This window comes from Piliocolobus tephrosceles, chromosome 4 (assembly GCF_002776525.5).
Source record: "Piliocolobus tephrosceles isolate RC106 chromosome 4, ASM277652v3, whole genome shotgun sequence".
Classification (NCBI taxonomy): Eukaryota; Metazoa; Chordata; class Mammalia; order Primates; family Cercopithecidae; genus Piliocolobus; species Piliocolobus tephrosceles.
Window position 1 is genome coordinate 117,823,320 of NC_045437.1, and position 19,025 is coordinate 117,842,344.

The 19,025-nt window shown below is 51.1% G+C and overlaps 1 protein-coding gene across 2 annotated transcripts in view; it reads right to left on the reverse strand.

The window, feature by feature from the left end:
• NEURL1B (neuralized E3 ubiquitin protein ligase 1B) overlaps nucleotides 1–19,025 on the reverse strand; it is a 50,374-nt gene that overhangs the window by 5,039 nt on the left and 26,310 nt on the right. Inside the window, exons 2-4 of one of the 2 annotated variants that reach the window (XM_023218944.1) lie at nucleotides 16,673–17,218; nucleotides 2,359–3,078; nucleotides 201–326 (exon numbers count right to left, since the gene is read on the reverse strand). In XM_023218944.1, coding sequence (XP_023074712.1) covers nucleotides 201–326; nucleotides 2,359–3,078; nucleotides 16,673–17,218 — 1,392 coding nt within the window. The remainder of the gene's footprint in view (nucleotides 1–200; nucleotides 327–2,358; nucleotides 3,079–16,672; nucleotides 17,219–19,025) is intronic. The other variant, XM_023218945.1, reaches the window with a different exon arrangement.

A 19,025-nucleotide genomic window follows, 5' to 3' on the forward strand; every position in this document is an offset into this window, starting at 1 on the left:
GATAAAATGCCACCACTGTCACCCTTTGGAATGTCCTATTTAGACACTACTTCTCCCTCCGCTGAACATACAGCTGAGGGAAGGAGAGGATGCGGGGGAAAGGCGGCCACCCTGCTCAGCCCCTGGAAGGCCGTTGGCACAGCCAAAAGAGCCAGGCCAGCCGCCAGCCCCTGCCCGTGCCAGGGTTTGCATTTCCTTACCCAGGGATGACTCAGATGCCGAGGAGGACTGGTTGACACTGAAGGTCATATCTGAATCACTATCGTCCTGGGAGCCGCTGAGGGACCCTGATGGAGTCGTGGTCGCAGGGCTGGACTGCAGGGTACCTGAGGCCCAAAGAGATTCCATCAGAGGCAGTGGGAGGTTGGACCTGCCCTGCTAGTCCACAGTTCTTCACTGCTTTGCACCTTAGCTTTCGCGTCTGTCTAACGAGAGGACCAGAGCTATCTCCCAGGGCTCAGCTGAGGACTGAAGAGCACGTCCAAGTGTGGCGCCTCTGTTCTTTGTCTACCCAGCCTCCATTCTCATTTCTTTCAGAAACAGCCCTGGGATGTCCTTTTGGGATACTAATGTGCCCTCCCTCATAGGCTAAGGGCCAGGAACTTATAGGAACTTCCACTCCCTGGTCTCAGTAGTAGTGGTTCAAGAAAGGGCACATAACCCACATAAGGCCCCTGAGACCCAAGTCTGCAACTTTTACTGGAGCTGCTAGGAAAGAAGAAACTCGTTCCATTCATTGGGAGGGAAGCCTGGAGCTGGAAGAGCCAACCTGTGGCAAAGGCCTGCCTGAGAGTGATGCCAACACAGAGGCAAGCAGAGCTTTGAGTTGGAAAGAGAGGTGGGATCCTGCTGACATCCTTCCAGTATCTAGATCCAGCTGTTCCTGAACTCACCCAATATACTCCCAGACATTTCCTTTTTGCTTAGGGCACTGTGAGTGGGGTTTTGCCCCTTGCAAGAAGATCCCTGACTACCAGTGCTCAACACGGATGAGTTTTCTTCCCCAAGCCTGCTGCTGGTTCAGACAATAACAGGTTATTTCTTAGGATGAAGAGATGCCCCTTCCCTTGCCCTACCTGAGAACGAACGGACAGATAATGGGCACTTCATCTCGGGCTGAAATGATGACTATGTCTGATGGTTCCTCAAAAACACAAAACAAAACAAACCTTCTCCCTCCCCCAAAAACACCCTGAACAAATAACCACCACTGCCACCCGGCTCCTCCTCTGCCCTCATGAAGACAGCAACAGCTGCTGTTGTTACTGTTACCACTGATTAAACCCAGGGCCGTGTCAGGCCCCACTCAAGGCATTATATGCACCTGACTTCACCCTAATGCCAACACCATGGAGCAGGTATCCCTCTCTTTCTACACAAAGGAAACAGGCGCAGGAGACTCTGTGATTTGTCCAGCATCTTCAAAGCTGACCAGCGATGTGACCCTGGGACAGTCATTTAATCTCTCTCTGCTTCACTGTCTTATCTGTAGGTGGGGATAATGATACCGATTTCATAGGGTCAAAGGGAGGATACAATTTAATGAGGGAACATATGAGCTGTTGTCTGCTTATTGCTTGGACTCTACTTTTTGAGCCATGAACTTGGAGCCAGGCTCTCCGGGAAGCCTTCTCTGAACATCTTCACTCCAAGCTGGGAGAGGACCCCTGGCTGTAGCAAATGTCACACCGTGCAGCTCTCCATTAGGGTGTCTGTGAGCTCCTAACCGCCACGGAGTGTCTCCTGTTCTCTGCTGGCCCTATCCTGGTTCCCAGGGCCGGGCCCACAGCTGGTGGCTGCTCTCTGCCTATTTGTGGCATGAATAAAGGCAAAAATTATCTCAAAATAGGATGGTTCAAGCCTCCATTCCACTTTCTGTGGACGATACTATTCTTATTTCCTCTTTCATGTGCAGTCGAATTTATTTTTTCCCTACACTTACTGTGCATTACATGTTAAAAACACCCTAATATAGCAAATCATAACAACGGAACTAAAAATCGCACTGACCATTTACTAGGGGATACAGCCCGCCAAACCTGGAGACCAGCCAGTTACCTATCCAGGTCGGTGGTTTATAAAATGTGGTCCAGAGAGCCGCAACGTCAGCATCCCCGGGCACTTGCCGGAAATGCACGTTCTCGGGGCGCACCGTGGACCCACTGAATCGGGAACTCCGGGGTGGAGCCCGGCAATTTCGGACGGCGTGGATCCTGCTGGGCGCTCAGTTGGGAAGCGCGGGCTGGACTCGGTGCAGCGCCTAGCGAGCAGGGCGGGGCCGGGCAGGAGCGCCGCAGGGCGAGAACAGGCGGGACTGGAGAGGGGCGGGGCCACGCGCACGCGGGGCCGGGGACTCACCGAGTAGGCGCAGCTGGCCCGCGACGCCGCCGCGCACGGCGAAGAAGGCCCAGAGCGCCTGCGTGGTGTCGACGCACAGCAGGCGGCCGCGCGGACGCCCGTTGACGCCTAGGAGCACGTCACCGCCGGGCCGCAGCGTGAAGCTGAGCGCGTCGCCGCCGCTCGGCACGGGCCCGGCGCGCGCCACCACCCAGTACTCCTTGCGGTCGAGCAGCGCGTCTGGGTCGGCGGGCAGCTCGTTGGGCCGCAGCCCGCCCGGGTCGCACGACGTGATACCGAAGGCCAGCGCGCCAGGCGCCGCCAGCCCCGGGCGGCCCACCTCCACGAAGAGGCTCTCGCCGGGCCGCAGCGGGCGTTCGGAGAAGACCAGCGTGCGGCCGCCGTCGGGCCGCGGCGCACAGGCTACTTTGCGGTCGGCCGACAGGCTCACGTCGGGCCCGCGTGTTGCGTGGAAGCGCAGGTCCGCCTCCAGCAGCGCCGGCGACGACGCGGGGCGCGGGCGCTCACGGGGCCCGCACGGGATGGCGGCGGCCGCGGCGTCAGCGGGCGGCGGGCCCTGGGCGCGGCCCAGCGCCAGGTGGCCCAGCTTGGCCACCACCTGGTTGTTCTCAAGCTCGTTGTTGTCGAAGTTGGCCGCGTCGTGGCTGCTGGGCGGCAGGCAGGCGCTGAAGCGGGCTTGGCTGAGGCGCGCGGGCGTCAGCGTGTCGGCGAAGGCGCTCTCTGTGCGGACAAAGGGAGGGACAAGGTGGGGAGAGGCGGCACATGAGGCTGGTCGCGATCCGCTCCTCGACCGCTGCTCCCTGCAGGCCTCTGAGACTGAGCCGGGCCTCGAGCAGCCCCCACCCTGGCTTCGAACTCTCCTTTTGCCCATCTGTGTTATTTAGTGAGTCACAGGTGCACAGAATTGCATTAAGCACAATCCTCGGTTTCCTTGACATGCTCTTACCTTTGGGATGGGCAGATAAGGCCCTTTTTTCCCTGCCTCCTTCTCTTCTTCCAGCCCTCCTTTTCCATCCACCCTTTCCCCTTCTCTCCCTCTTTCCCGAGGCTTCCATACTTTATTAAAAGGACATCTAAAAATCGTTTATTGTCCGTCTCCCCAGCTAGAACATAAGCTCCAATAAAAAGAGCAAACCTGTGCTCGTGGCCTTATGCAACAGGCACCTATAAGCTTTCGCACGCTACCTTAATTTACACAACCACCCTGCGAGGCATGTGTAGTTACCTGCCATTGAGCTCACAGGGAAACTGAGGCACAGAGGGGTTGGGGAACATGACCAAGGGCACACCGCTACTAAGTGGCAAAGCCATGACCTGAACCCATGACTTGAACCCAGGCTGTCTGGCTCTAGAGTCTGGGCTCTTCAACACATGCTGCCTCTGAAAGAAGGGAGGACCTGGGTCTGTCCTCACTGCTGTGTTCACAGCACAGAGCACAGTGCCTGGCCCTGGACAGGTGTTTAAGCATTGACAGAAAAAAAAGTCTACAGGAGATTGACTCAGTTGGTAAAACAAAATGAAGGGAAAGTTTTTTTATTTTTATTTTTTGAAACAGCGTTTCGCTCTTGTCACCCAGGCTGGAGTGCAATGGCATGACCTCGGCTCACTGCAGCCTCTGCCTCCTGGGTTCAAGCGATTCTCCTGCCTCAGCCTCCCGAGTAGATGGGATTACAGGTGCCTGCCACCACGCACTGCTAATTTCTGTATTTTTAGTAGAGACGGGAGTTTCACCCTGTTGGCCAGGCTGGTCTTGAACTCCTGACCGCAAGTGATCCGCCCACCTTGGCCTCCCAAAGTGCTGGGATAGTAGGCGTGAGCCACCACGCCCGGCCGAAGGGAAAGTTCTTTAAAAGTTAGAGTAATGGGGCCGGGCGCGGTGGCTCAAGCCTGTAATCCCAGCACTTTGGGAGGCCGAGACTGGGCGGATCACGAGGTCAGGAGATCGAGACCATCCTGGCTAACACGGTGAAACCCCGTCTCTACTAAAAATACAAAAAACTAGCCGGGCATGGTGATGGGCGCCTGTAGTCCCAGCTACTCCGGAGGTTGAGGCAGGAGAATGGCGTAAACCCGGGAGGCGGAGCTTGCAGTGAGCTGAGACCCCGCCACTGCACTCCAGCCTGGGAGACAGAGCCAGACTCTGTCTCAAAAAAAAAAAAAAAAGTTAGAGTAATGAAAACATTTTTAAGTAATTTTTAGTGATTTGAAAAAATGTTCTTCATATGACATAGGTAAAAAAGCAAAAATAATGCTTAATCACTTGGGTAATACAGGTGTTCGTACTTTAGTAGATTACCTGTTTATTTTCTGCCTCCCTAGCTGGAATATGAATCTCTCCAGGGCAGGGTCTGTGTCAGTCTGGTCACCACCATGTTCTCAGGGCTTGGCAAATAGCCTTCACTATTAATAGTTTATTGGATGAATGAATGAATGACTAAGGTCTAGAAGAGACTGCTATGCTAAATAACAACATCAGGAGTCATTAAAATATTTTGAAGGTTTTTTTAGTGATACATTTTTGTTTATCATAATAGGAAAATAAGTGTTTCTTTTTTAAACAGACCACTTTGAGCCAAGATTTTGTTAAATGTTATCATTCTATAGTATCTTGAAAAATATTTCCTCTTTAGTTTTCCAAATATGAAATGAAATCATAAGAATGCACATCTTTTTCAAACTATGCCCCAGGCCCCGGTGGGTCCAAATGCACCCCCCCAGACACCTTTCACTTAAACTGGGTTTACAGCACTTGGAAAACCAGTAAATCTGGCAGTAGGAGCTGAATTCTGGCCTGGCCACAATGGGCTAAAGCTTGCCCATGTATTGAGGTGGTTTGATCTCTCTTGATGGCCCTGAGGTGGCCCTCTTCAAGGTCTCACCAAAAGGTGTCAGCTTCAGCTACTTGTTTGGGCTCTGTGGGCATCTGAGTGTGTATGCTTTGCCTTAGCAAGGGTGCTTCCCATAGCCCGAGGGAAGAAGTGGGGTTTCAATTTGTTTCTTTAAAAAAGTATATATGTTTGCGTTTGTCTACATTTGTCTGTCTGTGTCATTTTATTTATGTGCATAGGAAATCAAGTGCTGGAGAGGCATAAGAAAATATTAATAGTAATTATCTCGGGGTGAGATTATGAAAGGCTTTTCTTTAGATATTTCTGTATTATCTAGTTTTCCTACAATAAACTTGTACGCTACTGATGGCAGTTTGGATTTGTGTCCCCGCCCAAATCTCATGTCAAATTGTAATCCCTAGTGTTGGAGGTGATTGGCTTATAGGGGTGGACTTTCCCCTTGCTGTTCTTGTGACAGTGAGTTCTCACAAGATCTGGTGGTTGAAAAGTGTAGCGCCTCCCGCTTCATACTCTTCCTCCCTCCTCCTCCCTCTCTGGCCGGGTAAGCTATGCCTGCTTCCCCTTTGTCTTCTGCCATGATTTTAAGTTTCCTAAGGCCGCCCCAGCCATGCTTCCTGTACAGCCCGGGGAACCATAAGCTAATTAAACTTCTTTTCTTTACAAATTATCCAGTCTCAGGTGGTTCTTTATAGCAGTGCGAGAACAGACTAATACAGCTACAAATTTTTATCAGAAGAAAATTTTTAAAAATCGAGTTTTCAATTAATATTTAATAATATGGGAAAATACCTATAACATTAAATGAACAAAAGATTCAAAACCGAACACATGGTTTGATTCTACTTTTGTAGAAAATGTGTACGTAGGATTCATAGGAAAAATATAGAAATACATTAAAATGTGAGTGGTTATCTCTGGGTAGAAATTTGCTTCTTGTAGTTTTCTAGTTTTCTTTTTTTCTCTAATGAACATAAATTGATTCTTATAATCAGAAAAAAGGCGTATAAATAACGGTAGAACAAAACAGGCAGTTTTTTTTGAAAAAGCATTTTAGACAGTACGTGTTTCTGGAAGTCTCGGTGCAACGCACTTTTCCCGAGCTCCCTGCCCCACTCACAGTCGCCCACCCCTAAAGGCACTGGCTTTACTCGCCCTGCTCCTGCTAACACTCTGTCTCTGCCCCCACCCCTAACTCTCCCCTCCTGTCCCCCAGCGGCTCCACGCCAGAGCGCATCAGTGCAGCATCCTTATTAAGAGCATGGCCTATGGAGACAGGCAGATTTAAGTTCAAGTCCTGGCTTTGGCTCTTCCTGGCTATGTGACCTTAGGTACGCCATTTCACCTCCCAGAGCCTCAGCTCCCTCAGCATAACATAGAGCGATAATGGTAAACACCCCCATGTTATGGAAATTACTTTCATGAAGAGTAATACAGAGCATGGCACTAAGTGCTCAAAACATTAATTATGATCATAAAAATGTAATAGAGCACTTATTGTGGGCCCAGCGCTGCTGTGTGCTGGGTGAACGGAGGTGAATACACAGGCGTGGCTCCTGTGCTTATGGAGCTCCCTTTCAAGCAGGAGAGTAAGGCTCTATGAAGCTATCTTACAGAAAACTGTGCCAAGTGCCACCAAGAGCCTCTGTCCTATGTGGGGAAGTGTCAGTGGGGGGAACTCTGAGGCTCCAAGAGGTCACAGAGCTGGAGAGTGACAGAACCGGGATTCTCTGAGGGTGTAAAAATGGGGACTAAGCAGGCCAGAAAAGGCCTCCCTGACTGATCAACGGGCTGCGACCTGGAGATAAGAGAGTGGTGGCCGGGCAGGTTCTCCAGGCACAGAGAACAGCACATGTGAAGACTCTGAGGTACTGGAAGCATGGTGTGTCTATAAGGCTGGGTTACAATGAATGTGACATTGTGCTGGGTACCTGGCACATGGCAGCCCCTCAGAAAAGGTTGCATGGCCTCACTTATTCTCTGTGGAAGGAGCTTTGTTCCTCTTGGGCATGGGCCTTGATTGAGACAGGCCCAAGACAGCACAGCGCCGGCCTAGGCCAGACACTTCAGAATCCATTGCTCAAAGGGGCATTTCTAAGGAGAACCAGACGGCTATAGGCAGAAATCCAGCAACATCAAGAGGCACCGAGGGAGCATGTCCAGACTGCCCAGCTTCTACCCGTGGCTGAAACAAGTACACACATAACCATATTCTCAAGCATCTACTAGACGCAGCTCCATACACCGATTGTCCCCTTCAGTCCTCACCACTATCCTATATGGCTCTGTAAAGTGGGCACATTTCACAGTGGGAGAACATTGAGGCTCTGAGAGGTGGAGTGAGCTACTGAAGGCCACTTAGCCTGGGCATGACAGATGGGATTCCAGCCCAGGCTTTGAGTCCAGAGCAAGGCCCCTGGCTAGCAATATTGCCTCCCAATGCTGCTATTCTCGTTCAGCTCTGAGAGCTGCCCAGCACCGGGCCAAAGTCGGAGTTTCAGTCTCCGTGGGCCTAATGTCCCCGCCTCCTGGCCATGAATACCCACTGAGCACCAATACACAGCAGCAATCTCCAGGCAGGTACAAGAAGGCTGGGTACAAGGAGGCCCCTGACCTCCCACTCTCCCGAGCCACTTCCAGGGCCCAGCTTTTCCCTTTTTTCCCCTCCCCTTTCTCTCTTAGGTCCAATATATCTGGGCTGGAAGTAAAGCAGAATGTATGTCTCAAGAGAAACCATCTTTGTGTAGACATGAAAGTGAAGGCAGGGACAACTGGAGACAGAGGAACCCATCCATCAATCACCACTCTGTCTCTGTGGGACTGAATTGGCGCATGTACTAGAGACAGAAATGACAGGACTCACTGACAGAATGGATCCAAGGCAAGGAAAAGAGGAACCAAGAATGACACCTGGGTTACTGGCCAACCAACCAAGTGGGTGGTGCCACTTACTGCCAATGGTCAACCAAGTGGGTGGTGCCACTTACTTCCAATGGCCAACCAAGTGGGTGGTGCTACTTACTGCCAATGGGGCTGGCTGAGGAGCAGGAGGTGGGGGATTCAAGAGTTGTGTCTGAGCACGTTCAGTGTGGGATGCCCCTCGGATGCAGGAGGAGAGGCTGGATAGGAGTGGGAGGCCTGGGGTTCAAGGGAGGTGTTAGGGCTGGGGAGATGGGTTTGGGAGGCAACAGCCTAGATGTGAAGTCCAATGATTGGCTCAGATGACTTGGAGAAAGAGGGCAGATAGAAACAGGCTGGCTTTATGACAATCTGTTGAATGCTACAGTTGTTCTTAGATGCCTTCCAATATGCATATTGTATGACACAATTTAAGAATGTAAAAAGGAAAGAGTGAGCCCAGGATAGAACCCTGGGGCTTTCAACATAGCGAGGACAGGCAGGGCGAGGGGTGGCCAGGAAAGCAGGAGGAACGGCAGGGGCTCGGGAAGGCCCAGGAGCCACAAGCAGCAACATTCAAGCAGCCGGGAGAGGTCACCTGGGCTGAAAGTGAGGGGCCCGGTAGTAGGCCCAGGATGCAGGCTCTGGGTCTGACAGGCTGAAGGTCAGTGATGGGCTGGGACGCACCCCTCAGGGCACAGCTTAAGAGGGAAAAGGAGAGGGTGGCATAACCAGCACTTAAGAAAGACCTGCTCTGAGGGAGGGAGGGCAGAGAGACAGGACTGTGGCTGGTGAGGGGGCTGGTGGAGGGTGTTATGGACGCCACTGGGGCTCTTGCGTGTGCTCACGGGGATGATTCAGGGGAGGTGGAGGAAGTGGACAAATGACAGGAACCATGGCCATGAGCAGGCAGGAGGGGACAGGAGCAGAGCTCCTTGTCCATGGCCACAGGGGGAAGGCCAAGGGGGTGGGCACCAAGGGAGAGGGCTTGGGGTTCTAGAAAAGAAGATGGCAAACACTGGCCTTGGTGTGCTGAGGCAGGACCCGGGTCTGCGGGCCACTGACCTCGTGTTTTCCAGATGCCCTTCTGCCAACCAGAGAAGGCTGGACTGCAGACACAGGCCTTATTTGGACCCTGGCCAATTCTGGATGTGACCTCAGTTTGCCTACCTGCAAAGTGGGGACCCTCATCCCATCTCAGTGGCCTGTGGGGAAGATTAAAGAGGGCAGAACACAGGGATCACGATGCGCCCAGCTCCGTGCCTGCACAGAACAGGCCTTCAGAAGCCCTTGGTGGGACAGGCTGGCGGCCATGCAGTGGCAGTCTCGCTCCAGACTGGGAAAGGACAACCCTTCAGGACACCCTGCCATGCAAATGATTTATGTTGGGGTGAGGAGGTGGGTGCTGGCCTGGTCTGTTTGGAAAAAAGAACACTAACCGCAAAGCTAATGACTCTGTGTGGCTCCCACTGGGGCTCTGCCTCAAGCCAGCAGCACAGCAGCGATCCTCCTGGCCTGAGGTGTGCTTACAGGCTCCTCACCGAGACAGCCCCTGGCTCCACACCTCCCTCCCCCACCATGGCCACTGACCAGCTGGGAGGCCTTGGGCAAGTCCCTGCCCTTCTGTGGGCCTCAGTTTCCTCTCCTGCAGCCTGGAATGGTGCGCCCAGACCTCTGAACCCTGCATTTAGCTCCGTAAGTTCAAGTCTTTATCAAACACTTTGTTTATAACAATAATGAACAAACTCTGACTTTAGGACCACCAACAGTTATGTAACCTTGGCCAAGTTCTCTATCCATGTGGAGTCTGCAAATGAGTTTCCTGCCTTACAGGATTCTTGTAAGGAACAGAAGACGTGACCCATGTGAAGCTCTCAGCATTGTGCCTGGCACAGAGTAAGTGCGTAGTAACTATCTTTAACAAGGGATCGGCCGGGCGCGGTGGCTCAAGCCTGTAATCCCAGCACTTTGGGAGGCCGAGACGGGCGGATCACGAGGTCAGGAGATCGAGACCATCCTGGCTAACATGGTGAAACCCCGTCTCTACTAAAAACTACAAAAAACTAGCCGGGCGAGGTGGCGGCGCCTGTAGTCCCAGCTACTCGGGAGGCTGAGGCAGGAGAATGGCGTGAACCCGGGAGGCAGAGCTTGCAGTGAGCTGAGATCCGGCCACAGCACTCCAGTTTGGGTGACAGAGCGAGACTCCATCTCAAAAAAAAAACAAACAAACAAAAAAAAAAAAAAAACAAGGGATCTCAGTGCTTCCAAGCTGGGCAAATGACTCTTTTCCAAGGCCCATGCAGGGCTGTTGCTTCTGGCTGCCTGGCATCCACTCCCCTTCTTCTCCTAACAGCACCCAGCTTTTCTTTGGAGGGAACTGCCCCACCCCCACCTCACATTGCCTCAGGAGTTGGGAGGGGGGCCTTAACCTGGCCGATCACTTCATCTCATCCCCCTGGCCACGGAGATGGGTTCAGAGATAGGCGTGTGACTCAGGCCTGATCCATGAGGCTACATCTAGAGACAATGGGCACACCTTCTAGGAAAGCAGCTCTTCTGTTGGATTTGTTAAGCTCGTGAGACGCAAGACTGGAAATGCTGGTGGCCTTTCCTCCACCCCAAAGGGACAGTCCAGCTGAGGATGAGGCCACCAGAGAAGATGGCAAAATGAGAAATGAAGGCAGACAAGTATTCCAGGTGCTGTTCTTTGGGTCCCTGCATTGAACCAGGCTTAAAGGCAACCATTCCCAGGAATTTTCGGCCACATAAGACATTAATGCTTTCTTTTTTTTTTTTTTTCCTTAAGCGAGACTGAACTGAGTTTCTGTCCCTTGCAACCAAAGATTTCTGACAATATGGTCTGATATGCCACGACCCTCGACTGCCATTGCTTGTTCAATCTGACCAGCTTTCCACCACTGGGCAGAGGAAGGACGGCAGGGCTGACACTGACCACCCTGGAGCTGCCTAGCAAGAGGGGCAGGGCTGCCCCAAAAAAGCACGGGGCCTGAACTCAAGGACCTCCGGAAAGGGCTTCTACAGAAAAGAACCGTAAGTTGAGTATCTCTGATCTGAAAATCTGAAATGTGAAATGCTACAACCTCTGAAGTTTTGGAGCACAAAACATGAAAAACACTAATCTAGAATCATCAGCAGTGATTTTCGGATATCAGATTAGTGATGCTGAAATGTTAACTATAATACAAATATTCCAAAATGCAAACACGTCTAAAATCTGAAATGCTTCTGATCATAAGCATTTCTGATAAGGGATACTCCACCTCTAATAAATGCTTCCTGGAGCCAGGGAGAGGAGAGGGAAAGGAGTGCATGGCCCGGCAGAAGCTTCCTCTCCTGGCTCCAGGAACCGCTAAATTCAACGAAAAGTAATTTTCCCACGCTCAGTCCCTTCTCTTTGGCCCTGAGGAGCATCTCAGAAAATCTAAGCCTCTCAGGATGGACCCACTCACTCCAGGACCCACAAGCCCCTCCTGATCTGTACCCCAGAGAACATTAAACAAGCATAGAGCAGCCCTCTGAGACAATACGCGCCACAGTACTATCTGCATGTGTGGCTTGGGGGACTGGTAGTAACCCAGGTGTCCATCAGTGGGCAGGGGCCACAAGGGAGAAAGGAACCAGATAGGCATACAACAGTACAGATACATCCTAAAAAAGGGTGAGTGGAAAAAGAAAAACAGAATAAGATCCTTAGCACAATACCATCCATATATGCATATAAAACAAATCTACCTATTTTTGAAAGATACATTTGGCCGGGCGAGGTGGCTCATGCCTATAATCCCAGCACTTTTGGAGGCTGAGGCAGGCGGATCACCTGAGGTCAGGAGCTTGAGACCAACCTGACCAACAGGTACCCAGTAGAAACCCCGTCTCTACTAAAAATACAAAAATTAGCCGGGCATGGTGGCAGGTGCCTATAATCCCAGCTACTCAGGAGGCTGAGGCAGAAGAATAGCTTGAACCCGGGAGGCAGAGGTTGCAGCGAGCCAAGATCGCGCCACTGCTCTCCAGCCTGGGCAACAGAGTGAGACTCCAAAAGATACATTCATGGGATTATGAATCAGAGTGATGCCTGTCTGGTCAGGAGAAGGCATGAAAAGGAGTGGGGATTGGGGATGAAGCAAAAAGTTAAAGCAAGAGACAGGGCCTACATGGCCCAATGATTCCATCCCCTGGACAGAGGAGTCCGAAGAACTTGACACCCAAGGTTCCCAAGCAAGGAGGAAGGAAGGAAGGGAGAATATACACCTACGCAAAGGGGATGTAAAGGGGATCGTGAGCACAACCGTGGCAGCACCTGGGGGCCCTTAAGAAATCCTAACTCCTGGGTGCCACCCCCAGAGGTTCTGATTTAATTGGTCTGGGTGCAGCCTGGGAAGTGGGATTGTCAGAGCTCCCCAGGTAAACACAATGCGAACTAAATACTGCCGCAGCAGTCTTCCAGTCCTGGCTCTGCCACTGACCGTCTTGGTGGTTCTTGGCTTGTCACTTTCCTTCTCAGAACTCTGGATTCTTTATCTAGAAAGGGCACCCCCGGGTCTGGCCCATAGATGCAGCACTCTCTCCTGCAGCTGGACTCCATGCAGGAGGATACTGGGTTGGGCCCACAGTTCCACCAGGCAAAAAAAAAAAAAAAAATATGTGAGGCCTACGAGCCCTTTTTTATTTCTGAGACTTTGGCTCAAGATCGAGGGCAAAGAAAACACACCCCAGCCCCACAGCTGGGGTGGATGCTTCCTAGACAAGGATTGCCAGATGAAATGCAGGATGCTCAGTTACATGTTTTTATTTAATTTAATTTATTTTTTTGAGATGGAGTGTTGCTCTGTCACCCAGGCTGGAGTGCAGTGGTGCCATCTTGGCTCACTGCAACCTCCGCCTCCCAGGTTCAAGCGATTCTTCTGCTTCAGCCTCCCAAGTAGCTGGGATTACAGGTGCCTGCCACCAGGCCTGGCTAATTTTTGCATTTTTAGTAGAGACGGGGTTTCACCATGTTGGCCAGGCTGGTCTCAAACTCCTGACCTCAGGTGATCCACCTGCCTCGGCCTCCCAAAGTGCTGGGATTACAGGCGTGAGCCACTGCACTTAGTCACATTTGAATTTCTGATAAACACTTTTTTTTTTTTTTGCATAAGTATGTCCCAAATATTGCATGGGATATGCTTGTACCAAAAAATTTTCCTAATTAGCCAGGCATGAGCCTGTGGTCCTGGCTACTCGGGAGGCTGAGACAGGAGGATTCTTTGGGCCCAGGAGGTCGAGGTTGCAGTGAGCTGTGTTCATGGCACTGCACTCCAGCCTGAGTGACAAGAATGAAACCCTGTGTCAAAAAATTATTTTTCCTTGTTTATCTGAAATTCAAATGTAACTGGGTGTCCTATATTTGTATTTGCTTGGTTTGACAACCCTATTTACCCAAATGCCACTTTTGTTTGTTGGTTTTCAGGCTTTATCCAGTGCGACCTGATTGTGGTGAGGGAGGAATGAAGGGGTCTCAGGGGTTTTTCAATTCTAGAATTTACAACTGGGAAGCTCTAAAGGAACCATGTCAGCCCCTTGTTCCCTGCGATGGAAAGGAGTTCAGAGTGCTCAGGACAGCACAGAAACTGGCTGTCTCTTTACGTATCCATTGGATACCTTGGACACCACCTTCAGGAAGCCAAATCCTCCCAGGTATTGGGAGATTTTGGGTGGGATTTTTGATGTTCTCATGGTGCCTCATCCTGTCCTGGAAACAGCAGGGTATTTGTCACCATACAAAATCATGACTGCTTAGCTTCTTATGTTACTATAACATTTTTCCTGATTATAAATCATTGTTATCTTGGGAAAAAAAAGTCACTCATAATCCTTTTACCCAGATGTAACCAATGACAACTTGCTTTTCCTCTGGGAAGAAAATAAACATTCACTGAGCCTCAATCACGTGTCAGAAACTTCCCCTCTGTTATCTCATATAACCTTCAGAAAGGACAATAAACCTTATTGCTCTTTCTGACTGTAAAAGCAATACAAGCTCTTTACATATATGTATTTTTAAAAGGTGACTCAGAGATATAAGGAAGTAAAATTCACCCATGATTTTATCACCCATGGATGAAATTCCTTCTAATACCATTTTCCTCTTTTATATATGTTTGTGTTTCCTGCAGATCATATGAGGCAGAGAAAAAAAAAAGGACAGAATAATTCTGTGATCATTGTCCTGTGGCACCTGTGCCAGGTACTTTCCATCAATGAGCACAGCTCAGGGACGACTTGTAGATAAGGGAAGCTGAGGCTCATGTCTGCCATGTCACGCTGACGTTCCAGCAGACTCTACCTCTCCCTTCCTAGAATGTTGTAGGAGTTCAATAACGGTTTGCTGAATAAGGAAATAGAGTGGGGAGGGGGAGAGTTCACCTCACAGATTTATGCAGTCTCATTAAGTCATCAGAGGCTGCTTCCCATTTGTATTTTTTTAAAAAATCCGAATCCACTTGAGCTGATTATGGAGTGGCTATGATTTCTTGGCTGTTACTCAGAGACATGGGCTGCGAATGAGCAGGTGACTGAGGTGGGATTGCTTCCCTGCTGGATAGGAACAAAGAGCTCCAAAAAAGATGATGGGAAATCTAGGTTTCAGAAACCTGTATCTCCTGGAGGTGAAATAACAAAGGTTTTCATGGAAAAGAGCATGAGGGGACACAGTTAAAATGCCCAAGTAAGGCTCCAGCTTGGAGGGTGGCTAGTACTTCACAATCTTGTCTAAGCCTGGAATTTGGACACATGCTCCGGCTCACTTGCAAATGGGCAGAGCTTCTTATTTCTTAACTGTAATTTCTTGAGTGCCTTCTCTGTGCCAGGAACTGTGCTGCATCCCTTTCAGACATCATCTCATGTAACCTTATCAATAATCCCATGGTGTGGGTGCTATCATGAGTCCATTTTGCAGATGAAAAAAAACAAAACAAAACTGAGGCACAGAGAGGTTCAGTCACCTGGCCAAGGCCACACAGCTGGCAAATGGAGAGTCACTTCCAGAACAGAGGTCTATGTGATCCAACACCCTGCTCTTGACTACTCAGATGTTCCACTGTCTCCCTACTTCTGTGGGTTGGGGCATAGCTTGGATGCATGAATCTTTCCTCCTTGCCTAATGGTGGGGTAATGAAGGGGATGAGGTAGAGAAGCAAGAAGCCCAGGCCAGGGTTCTCCCACAAGGTGCAGCTGAAAAGCCAGAAATAGCCCAAACATTCAGATATACCAACTCTGGTCATCCAGCTCATGGGATACTGCTTAGCACACTTAGCAATAAAAATGAACAAACTACTGATACAGCAACAATGTGGATGAATCTGAAAAATATGATGCCGAGATCAAGAAGCCAGATACCAATGGGTAAATGCTGTGTGATTCCATTCACATGAAGTTCAAAAACAGGCAAAACTAACCTATGGTGAAAAATCAGAAGAGTGGCTACCTCTGGAGAAGAGAAGGCTTGACTCAGAAGGATCACCTGTGGGGTTATGGACAGGTGTATCAGTCTGTCAACATCTGCAAACCTTTAGATCCATGCATTTCAGCAATGCATGTAAGCTACACCAAGAGCTGTGTCCAGATTCCCTGACAAACCTGCTCTCCCTTTACTCCCCGAGAGGTCGAGGCTGGGCTGGTTCCGGTGCAACCTGTAGGTTCAAGCGCTAAGGTTTCAAACAGAAAGCAGATGAGTGGTTGCCCGGGCTGGAACGAGGGGAGAATAGGGAGTGGCTGCTTAATGGGTAGGGTTTCCCTTTGGGGTAATGACATGTTTTAGAGCTGGATAGAGGTGATGGTTGCCAACTATATGCCACTCAGTTGTACACTTAAAAATGGTTGCTGTTCTATTATGTGAATTTTACAATTTTTTAAAAAAGCTCTTGAGATACAGGCAGCAAACTTCTAAACCCATGAATTCTCACCATCAGGATTTGGGCATTAGCGGCTGCCTCCTCCGTGAGAATCGGGCTCACACCTGTCAGCCTCCCCAGCACCCCAAGCCCCTTAATGTGGGCCAGGGTTTGCCACACCTAACTACTCTCTGCACGTGCCGTGGAGGTACTCCACGGGTGTTTATGATCAGAGCCTAAGTTTGATGCTGAGTGGGTGAATGAAAGACTAAATGAGCAAATGGAAGTGTGTGAAAGAATGGGCGAAGGAGCGAGCAAATGAATACATGTGCGAATGAGTAAATGAATGAGTGAAAGAATGAATGAACAAATAAACTAGGAAATGAAGGAATGAGTGAGTGAATGAACCTGGGCCAGAGCATGGGTTCAAGCCATGTGGGTCCCAATCCTGGCTTTGCAGCACAAATAATTTAACCTCTCCATGCCTCAGTTTTCGCGTCTGTAAAACGGGAGGGTAGGTTGTTGTGAGAAATAAATGAGTTAAAAGGCGTAAAGCGCTTCGTGCCATGCCTGGCAAAAGGAGCCCTCCGTAAGTGACTGTGGCTACTAATGAAACACACACCCACGCGCAAGGGTACCGCTGCCAGGTCCCCAGGGGGCGCCGCGCCCGCGACTTACCCAGAAGCTGCACCTCGTCCGTGATGCCGTAGACGTCAATGAGCGCCCAGAGCGGGCCGCCCACGGCCACGCCGCAGTGGAAGAGCACCGGCTCGCCGTCGTTCACGCTGTAGAACACGCGGCCGTGGCGGTCCGCCCAGTAGGCCAGCACCGTGTCGCGCAGCGCCAGGTTCTCGGGCAGTGCCTTGGCCCAGTAGCCGGGCCGCGTGACCAGGTCGGGGCAGGCGTACTTGGGGATGTCCTGGGCGCTCATGAGCGACGGATCGTGCGCAGTGAAGCCGAAGCGCAGCGCGCCGCTCCAGCCCGGGCGCACGGCCACCAGGCGCAGCCGCACCTGCTCGTACAGCCGGATGGGCCTCTGCGTGAACGTGACGCCGTTGCAGAAGCTGTTGCGCCGCGTGGCCCGGCGCGAGTGGCCGTCCAGCCGCACGTTCTTGCCCTTGGCCTGCGCGTGGAAGCGCGGCGCCTCGCCCAGGACCGGGCGCCGCTCCGGACCGGGGCCACAACACGGCCGGGTGGCCAGGAGGCGCGCCGGTGGGCTCGGGTCTGTGGAAAGAGACAGGCAGCACGGTTAGGCCTCCTCCGAACTCCTGCGGGCCCCGATTGGTCTTTATTTAACGATCATTTTCATTTGAAATTCCATCTTAATTGGACTGGTTATTGATAAGAAGTTTCCAGGCTACACCAAAAGGCGACCAGCCCTAACCGGCCCTAATCTCTTTGCCACAGCAGTCACCATACCCATGCCACAGATAAGCAAACCAAGGTTTAGTGCGTGTGTGGTGAAGCACTAGAGCTGTTTCACTGTCAGAGGGGCCAACACCAAGAGCTTGTCACGACAGCCAGCCAGGGGCCAAATCACTTCTCCATCCCCATCAAATCCCTCCAAATCTACAAGGACCTCCTGCAGTCACCTCTGGGCCACAGAGCGCCTCTAAAAGTCCTGGATTCTTGGGGTTAGTAGTTGAGGTATTTGGCTGCTTTTCTCTGTGCAAAGCATCCAAATACCTCCCCTACTTTTATTCAAAAGCTAAGACAGGTCAGTCAATAGAAACGGCCATGGCAGCCTGAATCCCAGCTCTGGCACTTCCTAGGTGGGAGGTATGGGGCAGAGCTGTCACTTCTCTAGCTTGTCTTTTTGCCTGGAAAACGGGGACATGACTCCACTCACACAGCTGCTGAAAGAGAATGTGGATGAAGTCCCTGGAGTACTACCTGGCACAGTGTCTGTGTGTAACAAGTCATTAATCATATGATATTACTACTGATGATATATATTACTGAAGTTCCAAAGCACATCCAAGCCAGGATTCAGGGACTTCCCCCGCCCTCAGCCACAGAAAATGAAGGCATTGCTTATGAGCAACGTTGGCTTTTCCGGAACGGACACCTTTGGGGTTCATTTCTAAAGACATTCTGCTTTGAAGGACCTGGGGAATCCCGGGGTGGTCTTTCAAAGGATCTGGTCACAAAGCCAGGTGGCTCAATGTCAAGCGGGATTCTTCCTCTCCCCCTACCTTTCCTCCTCCCATCCTAGGGGTGGTTCCTGGGGGGCTCTGGGATCCTGGGGGGTGGCAGGGCTGGTGATTACTACATGAATCTCTGCTGCTCTTCACCCAGCAGATGAGTACAATTTACATGGCAAATTCTCACAAACCACAGGCCGCCCAAGGCACACAATGAGAAGAATGGCGCCCCCAGGAATGAAAGACCACTCTTCCCACGCCCAGCCACGGGGTGCACTGTGCTCTGGGCGCACCACAGAGTGGAGGTGGGGCCGGGGTGGTTCAATGAGTGCTGAGCCTGATGGGAGCTAGGGCAGGGGAAAATGAAGAGGGAGAGGCAATGATGAGGCATACAAGACCTGGAGACCCTCCACAGGCCCTGGAAGAAGGAAGGCCCAGTCACTGGGAGAGGAAATCATGCCTGGAAGCTGGGAGGCCGCTCTCCAAACAGAAGCCACAGGCCCACAGAAGACAAAATATAAGGAATAAAAAAGCCAAGGTTCCACATTAGAAAGGAACATAAGGGGCTTCAGTCATTCATTCACTTAAAACATATAAAGCGAGTGCGTAGTATGCACCAGGCACCATGCCAGGCACTGGGAATACAGCAATCACCAAGACAGAGAAGGCTGTTGCTCTGACGGAGCTGACATTCCAGTGGGCAAAGTCAGACGATAAAAAACATACTCTTCCTGGTGGGAAGCATTACAGAGTAAAATTCAGCCAACGAGGCGGGGCAGAGAGAGGTGTTTTCTTAGGACTTTGCGGAAGGGCCTCCCTGATGAGTGACTTTGGAGCAGAAGCCTGAAGGAGGGAAGCAAATGAGCTGGGAGGTTGGTTGGGGGAAG